Genomic DNA, 9,681 nt, shown 5'->3' with positions numbered 1-9,681 from the left:
TATATATAGTATTTATAGAGTTTTAGCTTTTAGTTTTAATTACTTTTTCTTATTTGTAAGTCGCTTTGGATAAAAGCGTCTGCTAAATGACTAAAAGTAAAAGTAAAGTAAAAGTAAACAGTGCTACTTGTGTAACATTGAAGTTAAACCCACCGTTACATCAGACATTTATAATAAATAAGGACATTACAATGATTGCTGTCTACTAAATCATAATGTAACATGGTGTTTCATAGTTATTAGGAGCTATGCTGGAAAAAAAAAAAACTTTAAAGAGGAAAAATCAATTAATTTACGTGAAATATTATTAAATAAAATGTTTCATTGAGACATGATGCAGTCATTCCAACTTTAAAATGTTTTTTTGTTGAATTCAGTATTTTCTTTGACAGTCAAGCTGTTCTATGTAGAGAAGATCAACTGAGAGGTTCATAGCAGAACAGGAAGAAGCTCTTCACCTACGAACTAAACACATATGCACAGAATGCCTACACACATACTGTTTGTCCACCCAACAGATCGAATTCATATTTTTCAGTTGTTACTTTTAAATATTAACCAAGCTAGTTTTAGCAATGTATAAAACCATGTAAATCATTTAGCTAAATATTAGTAAGCAAGCTAGTTTTTTTCCAAAATGGCAGCTATGGGGCAAAGTGAGCCAAATGCTGTGGGGTAAATTGAGCCAGCATTTTATCTTACCCTACCATAAGGCACTGAAGTTAAGTTAAATCTCTGAAGTATAAACTGGTGTTTTAATGTGATAGTACACAACTGATTTAGTTTATCATATATACATATTATTATTTGTAGTTTATTTGATAGGGACAGTGTACAAGTGCACCAAATCCATATCTGATAAGTACCAGAAGATGCTTTTCATCACATTATAATCAGATATATCTTCCACCTATAGTCCCTAATGGCCTGTTCGACATTGCAGAAAAGCTACCCCATTTAGACAAAAAGGTTCTTCTATGGCATCGTGAAGCACCTTTATTTTTAAGAGTGTATATGAAAAGGTTCATGTAGTGTGGATTAAAATTAATATACAGAGTAAATCCTTTTCACTGAACATGTTAAAAATACGTTTGAAAAAGTTGTCAGGAGCATGGTGGTGGTGACGTTGAAGGCGAGCGACCGTGGAGCTGTAGTTCATTTGTAGCCTAAATTTAGCTTTTAAGTTCTGGCGCTTTTATTTAGGCTTCAAAATTCAACAAAGTTATATTATTTTGTGAAGATTATCTTGATTGTCAAAACGTGTAAGTTTCATGAACTATGGAAAATCCTATAGGCTTTTTGTTCGAGGGAACCAGTGTCATGCTAACAGCCGATCTGCCTACAAAGTGACATCATAGTTCCCCCACACTATTAAAGCTGCGACAGTTGAGTGCATGAAGTGTTCAACATTCCACACTTCGTTTTTTCGGTTATTTAAGTGCATCATCCAGGTATTTAAAGTGCAATTTTTCTTTTTGGAATTTTCAGCGTGAACACACTACTCGCACTATTCATACTACAAAACGTCATAGAATAGTGCATAAGTACGTGATTTGGGACGCACCTTTAATTTCCTTTTTTACTATAGGCTAGACACTGACGTTCCGACACACATGATGTAATAAATATTGTTTCTTAATCTTGCTATTCAACAACAACAAAAATTAAAAAGTAATCAACAATATTTAAAGCTGCAGTCCGTAACTTTTGGCGCTCTAGCGGTTAATAAACAGAACTGCATGCGTCTTGCGGAAGAACATTGTAGCCAGAGCTACTTCTCTCTGTTTATGTCTATGATGAATCACGCAGGTACTGGGCTATTCCACAGCGGTTCCTACCAGAACCAGTCTAAAATAGTCAGAATATAAAAATGTATTATAGGTGTACCGTAGTGATTCATGATTAGCCAAAAACACGGTTTGGAAAATGGATTTATGATGTATTCGCTTATTATATACATTTTGTAAATTTTGAACACAAAAAAAGTTACAGACTGCAGCGTTAAAATAATGGATTATTCCCACACTGAATTGTTAAAAAACCTAAATAATGTTATATTATCCTATCATAATTTGTATCATTTATTTTATATAATAGTAACCCACTGGCACACTTCCTGTGCCCTTGACTTGTGCACGTGACCATGAACTTCATGACCACTGTAAATCTGGAGGTGCTCACAAGCGAACCAGTCGCCCTATCCTAATCTTAACCTATAGTCAGTTGTAGCCTAGGCTATAAGGATTAACAGTAATCTTAATTTTGAAAATGAGGTAGTTGTTTGGTTTGTCCTATTTGTGAATTATTTAGAGTTATGAGATGATCATCAGTCAATCAGTTTATCAATTATTCATGATGGGTAAAAATCCTATTTGACCTCTGACTCTAGTTTGACTGTTTTTGATGGATTCAGTTATTTTTTTACTGTAGTTCTGTGTAGAGAAGATCAACACAGTGATCATTGTGTGAAGTACACAGTGGCAAAACAGGAAGAAACTCTTCACCTACAAACGAAACTCACATCAAACAAATGGCTACTTGCAGAGGCTTTTGTCCACCAAACCATGTTTCTGATGAAAACCAACCGCAGCAGGTTTCAGTTTGACTCAGAAATGAGCTGAGTTTAGCAATAATGCAAGATGGCAGACTGTTTTTGCCATTTGCAAGAACTAATTGATTATAAAACCATTTTAAAATCCTTCAACTTTAACCATGAAATTTATGCTAACTAATCCAATATTCATGCAATTCATACATATTTAAGAGTCAGAATTATATATATATATATATATATATATATATATATGCAAAATGCAAATTCCAATGCAAAAGCCTCTAAAAGCTATCTTGGTCAAAAATGAGATTACGATACTGTGAATTTTCTCCACACATAGTATATGTTCATCAAGTACTTTCACTTTCACAAAGTACTTTCACAAATTCGCTAAATCCCAGCCTCAAACAAATCAGAAGTACCTGTACTTACATAGTAGCCAGAAAGAAATGCTAATTTGAAAGAAAAATGTCAGACGTACTTATAGGCTTTAGCATCTGAAGTATTCATATATATATACAAGAATGTGTTAAAAGGTTAAAGTCTAATAAGAGGCAGAAGAGCATTTATATGAAACTATACCTCATGCATAAAGAGTGTGTGTACTAGGAGGGTCAAACTCTGTTGTGGGAGGATTCATACACTAGCTTGAGAGTTTTGATGTATAGTCTTACACGATTTCACTGAACAACTGAAGAAAATGGTTTGCACATTTGTTTTGTACTGGTTGTGCTGGTGGCGTTTGACTGGTAAGTTATACAAGCATTTTTATGGCTTCATTTCTTTTCAAGTCATTTCACATTTAGTTACAAACTGCAACTGATTTCAGCTTTGTAAACCAACAAAGATTTTAATCTGATCCTATATCTTCTCCAGGTGTGTTTGGCGAGTCATTATCAGTGCTGGAGGGAGATGCTGTGCTTCTACAGAATAATGTTACTGCAATACATGAAGACGACGACATACTGTGGAAATTTGGTGCTGAAAAGTCTCTCATAGCTCAAATCAACAAAGAGAACCAAATCTTCCCTGATGAGAGATTCAGAGACAGACTGAAGCTGGACAGACAGACTGGATCTCTGACCATCACAAACATCACAACTCAACATTCTGGACATTATGAATTAGAGATAAATGGGAAAAAACTGTCAACAAAAACATTCAGTGTTTCTGTCTATGGTGAGTAACAAAATGGTTCAGTCTTTTAAACATTATTGATTAAGTAAAGGAATATATCAGGTTCAATAAAAGTTAAGTTTATGCAGCTGCGTTTTCAGCCACTCATCCCTTTAGAAAGAAAGAAAGAAAGAAAGAAAGAAAGAAAGAACAAACTTAGATTGATTATCTGGTTAAAACGGGGGTATTATTTGAGCTGTAAAGAGTGTTAAATAATTTTTACGCCCATTTTAGAGTGTTGTATATGTCTACGGCCATTTAAGTATTTTATTTGAGTATTTTAATATTTACAGATCGGCTGCATTTACTTAAATTGTGAGAGTGTCTCTGTATATTTTTTTGCAATTATTATGCTGCAAATGCTAAGAATTTAGGATAAATTGTACTACGACCACAGAAATATTGTAATGTTTAATCATTGTATAGCTTCATTTGACAGAAACACTCACCTTGTGTCAGCACACTACACCAAAAACAAGATTGTTGTGTACATGTATCTATACTGTTTGTTCTCTTATTTTTCAGCCCATCTGCCCATTCTTAACATTACCAGAGATTTTTCACAAAACTCATCATCATCATCTTCATGTTCACTGGTGTGTTCAGTGGTGAATGTGGGTCATGTGACTCTCTCCTGGTACAAAGGAAACAGTTTATTGTCCAGCATCAGTGTGTCTGATCTCAGCATCAGTCTCTCTCTACCTCTGGAGGTGGAATATCAGGATAAAAACACCTACAGCTGTGTGCTCAACAATCCCATCAGCAACCAGACTCAATATCTCAACATCACTCAACTCTGTCAGAAACATTTAGGTATGTCACCAGTGATATACAAGTTACATAGCACTGAACACTGTTATATAGCACTCTAAATAATGGCTCATTTTGTCCATTACAGATCAGGGCCTACCTTTATTTTACATAGTGTTGATTTCTGCTGCTGGATCTCTGTTGATTGTAGTTCCAGTCGTGATGTGCTGCATCTGCAAGAAACATAGAAAAACAGGTAAGCAGAGCAAGCAATTCAAATATAATTTTAAGACACAAATGTCAAAATAATTCTGAAACTTTATCATTTTAACACGTCTGTGATCATTGTTAATGCAGTCCAGACCCAGGAAGAAGACAGAACTGGTTCAGCATTGTGTAAACCAACAACTCGAAAAACGGTAAGTTTTTTTATTGTAAATCATTCATGATTGTGTTGCAAGAAAATGCATTGCTGTCAGTTAGTCCGATTGAAGCTTGATGTTTGAAGTTTTGTGTGCAATATGCAAGAGGCGGTCAGTGAAAAGACCTGGGTGAACTATCAGCCCAACCGTCATCAGTATTACCTTTAGTATACAGGGAGCAGATCAAAAGGAGAGTATGTTTTTATGCGCTTTTATGCGTATGTGCTGTTTGCACATCAGTTTTTCCATTTTGCATGTCTATTTGCATTTTGCAGACCTAAAAAAATAATTATTCAAAAAAGTATTAAAAGTATTTTTTGTAGTTTAATCACAGTTATTTCTGATATACTTTTATTACGTACCGTACAGACTATAGAACAATTCTATATAAAACAATAGTGGATTTAATATCAAAATTATCATCATCTAATGTAAAAATGTAGCCTGTTTTTAGCATGTTTTTTTATGTAACCTTCTTTCTTTAAATACTTCAAGAGTAATTTATGTAATTTTATATTATTTATTTAAAATAATTAAACGAGCCATTTTATGTCTATCCTTGTGTTGTTTGCTAGTACGGTCCAGGTTGAATGCAAAACTTTTTAGAGAGAGTAATAATCTAATTAAATTGTTGAAGAAGGAATTAATAGCTATAATTATTTATATTTATAGCTATTATCATTATTTATTATTTTTTATAGTTTCTTACCCAAAACTGCTGTCAACTTTTTTTTCCTTTTTTTTTTTTTGCCGTGATGGAGACATATGATGTGCTTGACGTGGAGCAAAATAATGAGAGCTCGTCCTCCACCAATCACTCTCCACCATTCGCTCCTTTATTTAATTTTCTGAACTTGTAAATCTGCTTAGAACCCAGGCGCCAAATTTGTAAACAACTTGTAGATTGTACTTGTAGATTGGACATTTATTTGTAGATTGATTCTCTCTTAACGCTTATAGCGCTGACACGGAGTGGTTACGGATATAAAAATCTTTTAATAAAAAGCAACACGTGTGATTGAATTAAATTTAAAGAGTCGTTCTAATTTTAAATATGCGTTCACACACTGTGATTATCATAACACTATCGGACATCATGCATTAGAACAAAATCCAGTAACAGCGAACGGCAACTCAACAATAACAACTTTATGCAAATGAACGTCGACTAACCGTGGATAGGTATGCAAAGAGTGATCCGTCGCCACATAGCCTACTGCGGCAGATGAACTCCTATGAAAACACCAGAGCTGGGTAGATTACTTAAAAATGTAGTCCGTTACAATGTAGTTAGTAACGTAGTCCATTACATTAAACATTTTTGGTAAAATAATCAACTACTTTTTGATTACATTTGGATTACTTTTGACCTAACTCGTTTATCACATTGATTTAAATAAGATAATGTTGTACCATATTGATAGAAAAAATACAAAGAATATATATTCCATTTGTGTATTTAACAACATGAAGTGCATTAACATTAGGCCTACATTACATAAAGGATTCCCAAACTGGGCTTCGCACTGCAGGGGGGTTGTGAGTTTAATGAAAATCTAATAATTACTGAAATCATAAAAATGTAAAATAAAATAAATCATTTGAAAATATCATGAATCATACTAAAACATTTAGGCCTACTAAAACAAATGAAATATTTTATTTGTTTATCTGCATATCATGTGACCATTAACCAACTTCAGAGAACCATGAACATGCAAATGTGATACTTAAAATATTTATTTTAAACTCTCAGGGAGTACTTCAAGTAAATATATAGGTGAAAGAGATTCAGATGACAAAAAAGTTTGACAATGCCTGCATTACAGGTAATTAAGAAATAATGTGAATTTGTGCATTTTAATGTGCTTGAAAGACAAAAGCCTTCAAATGACGTAGTAATATATGGTTATATAAGTGGTTAGTAGTTGATGCAATGTTCAAACACTTCTTAAACCTGAAATGATTTTTTGTAAATGCAGTCGTCAAATGACAAGTGACTGGTCTTTGTGTGAATGTCGAAAAACAAAAATCGGCACACTGCCACAACTGCTCTCAAAAGTTTATGAAGTTTGTGTTAATGTCAACAAAACTGTAAGACTTTCTGAATGTATATAAGCAGTAGGCTATTTTAGAAAGGAACGTTTAAGAGATGAAAAAGAGGAAATAGGGAGAATCAATCAATTATGAATACTTTATTACTATTGTGTGAATAATATGTAATCATGTAATCAATAAAAAATGAACTGTAGTTATATTACAAGTATTTTAAAATGTAATTTAATCTAATTACAAGTACTTCATTTTTGGAATGTAATTAGGCAATCCCAATAAATTGTATTCATTATGTGAAAACATTTGACCGCTACACTTCAGCCTGATGTGGTCTTTGGCCTAATTTAAATAAATAACCTATGTTACCTGTGCTAGAGTCTGGCCTCGAGCTGCAGCTGGTCCACGGTATATAATTATTCCGAGGTGAATGCAGCCTTAGTGGCCAGTGGTTGTAGATGTGCTGAAACAAGTATCTTTGCTGTTACTTTTGTGTAAAAAAAAAAAACTTCTCAGTAGCGAGAAACCTTCAGAACTTAAATAACCTGTTTGATGTTTTAACTGTTTAAAAAGTCATGTGATAAGCTGAATGTTTGATGTCATTTCCTCTTGCTGCTCCATGTTAGCATCTTTTCTGTAGCAGTGTTTCCAGAAACGTCAATATTTGTAGATTCAAATTTGCATGTTAAAAATAATAAAGCAGTGTTTTGACATGCTGTCATTTCAAAAAAGAGAGTTAATCAAATATTCCTTATAATTCCTCGAGAGAATCATATGTGGCCTTCCTACACACCACCTTTGCATTCATCTGTAGCCTCGAGCACTGATGTATAAATCTGTCGTGTAGTGTTCTGTTCACTAGATGGCACAAATATTTCAACATACATGATCAATCATACAATCATATAATTTTAGCATTTACACAAATAATCACCATTCATAATTCATAACTGAGAATAAATTATTCACAGGCTACAACAAGAAGCTTTACGCATGCAGGTTTAAACTTTGGAGTAAAAATTATGGAAAATGACATTTAGTTTCACTAATCTAACTGAGATTTTTTTGAAGTAGTATTACTTAAGCAAATAATTGTATAGAAGAAGCTGGTCTGTTATTAATGTTATGTTGCATCAGCAAGATTCCTGACTGAGTTTGTGTTTCCTTGCAGAAATCAAAGTCGGATGCTGTGTATGAAAATGTCCCCAAAAAACGATGATCAAATAGGTATCTACCAGAATGGATGCTAGTGCTCACACAGGACCCTGACTCACACCTGTTTGTGTTCACAGTTATTCTCTGCCAGGATGTCATTCTTCTCTCTCAGTTTTGTTTTTGCCCTTTGTATCACATTTTTGGCTTCATCCTTTCTGTTTTTTTTTTTGTATTAGTTTAAATTAGTGGTTCAAAAATAGTACAGAATCCAGAATCTCAACTGAAATGTTCTGTTTTCATTATTAAATATTGACCCCATTTACTGCTTGTTTCTTGTTTATTTATTTTTTTCTTGTCAGTATGCACTACTGGAGATTTTGGCAAATATATCACAAGCACATTATCGCTCTCTAGTGTTTAAAGGAGAAACTCGAGTGCGCTATAAATAGATGCTGCTGTACTCAGAGAGGAACCGCTAGAGAACTAATGATAAAATAGACACAGTGTCTAAAACTTATCTTTCACATCTAGAAAATCAATGGAATGTTTAAAAATAATGTCATATGGTTCTAGCAATTCATATTCTAAAATATGAACAAATTTACTGATGCAGAACACAAAGAGTGTGTGAAATCTGTATTTATAGCACTTAAATGAGCAAAGAACCTAATAAAATCATTATAAAACAAAATAATCGATAGCGTTTCCACTACTTCCCAAAAGAAGAAAAACAGGTTGCAGCAGACATAAAAGAGATTGGCTGCAAATTTACCGTCACTTCCTCACCAGCTGTACAAACACCCTCCCTGCAGTGTTTACTAGTTTAGGCCTAATTTAATTCCAAGGTAATATAACACAAAGCATACTTTTTGATAAATGTGGGATGGTAATTACTGGAAGACAGTCTGTGAATGTGTGCCTCTTGACGGTTCTTCCAGCAGGAGGTGCTTGGCGCTTTAGAGGCTTTGCTGTGTCTGGAGTCATTACTGAACTAAAATGTTGAATCTAGCCTACTTTTCCCAATCCATTGCAGGTAAAATACGATAATTATTGTGTATAACTTGAATTTCATATAGCATTGATCCAGTCCTCTGAATCCTTTCAGTTTCTCCTTAAGAAAAGACCAAGGAAACTCACATGTGCTTCAACTGGAGTTTCAAAACAGTTATTTTGCACAGATACCAAAGTCTGCGATTAAAAGCCAGTTATTTCAAACATGAACTCAAACTAAATGAACCCTGCAGTTTTATCTGTACAGAAATGTGGTCTGATCGCTTCATCTGGATGCATTTGGTCACTGTGTGTGTAGTTTGTGAGGGAAGCGTTTCATCGTTTTTTTTGTTTTGTTTTTTTGTTTGTCCTGATAATAAGAATCTCACAATCTTTCACTACACACAACACAAACACACTTTACAGTGAAATAAACTGCAGTCCAATAATGTTGGTGGTTATGGTTATGACAATAAATAACCCGCACAGTAGATGCATGTACACTGTAAGAAACTGACTGGGAAATTCACAGTAATTAACTGGCAGCAAATGACAAGTAACTTACTGTATAAAAAGCATAGT

General features: G+C 33.9%; 1 protein-coding gene across 1 annotated transcript; it reads left to right on the top strand.

Annotated features, from left to right (window-relative positions):
* The first annotated feature begins 3,254 nt into the window (after positions 1 to 3,254).
* LOC107694457 (natural killer cell receptor 2B4-like) lies at positions 3,255 to 8,253 on the top strand. Its single transcript, XM_016494153.1, has 6 exons — positions 3,255 to 3,303; positions 3,431 to 3,733; positions 4,256 to 4,543; positions 4,629 to 4,736; positions 4,838 to 4,899; positions 8,126 to 8,253. Exons 1-6 carry the CDS (start codon positions 3,255 to 3,257, stop codon positions 8,171 to 8,173), a joined length of 858 nt encoding a protein of 285 aa, XP_016349639.1. The 3' UTR covers positions 8,174 to 8,253.
* The last annotated feature ends 1,428 nt before the right edge of the window (positions 8,254 to 9,681 follow it).

Source organism: Sinocyclocheilus anshuiensis, unplaced genomic scaffold, assembly GCF_001515605.1.
Source record: "Sinocyclocheilus anshuiensis isolate Anshui unplaced genomic scaffold, SAMN03320099.WGS_v1.1 scaffold954, whole genome shotgun sequence".
Classification (NCBI taxonomy): domain Eukaryota; kingdom Metazoa; phylum Chordata; class Actinopteri; order Cypriniformes; family Cyprinidae; genus Sinocyclocheilus; species Sinocyclocheilus anshuiensis.
Note: the sequence above shows the minus strand (reverse complement) of the source record. Positions and strands in the feature narration are given on the sequence as shown.

What these genes read in the sequence shown, in the direction of transcription:
- LOC107694457 (XM_016494153.1), top strand. Translation starts at nt 3,255, where the DNA reads ATGGTTTGCACATTTGTTTTGTACTGGTTGTGCTGGTGGCGTTTGACT. An exon ending in ATTCAGTGTTTCTGTCTATG is followed by an intron (nt 3,734 to 4,255) that starts GTGAGTAACAAA and finishes CTTATTTTTCAG; the next exon opens with CCCATCTGCCCATTCTTAAC. An exon ending in ACTCTGTCAGAAACATTTAG is followed by an intron (nt 4,544 to 4,628) that starts GTATGTCACCAG and finishes TGTCCATTACAG; the next exon opens with ATCAGGGCCTACCTTTATTT.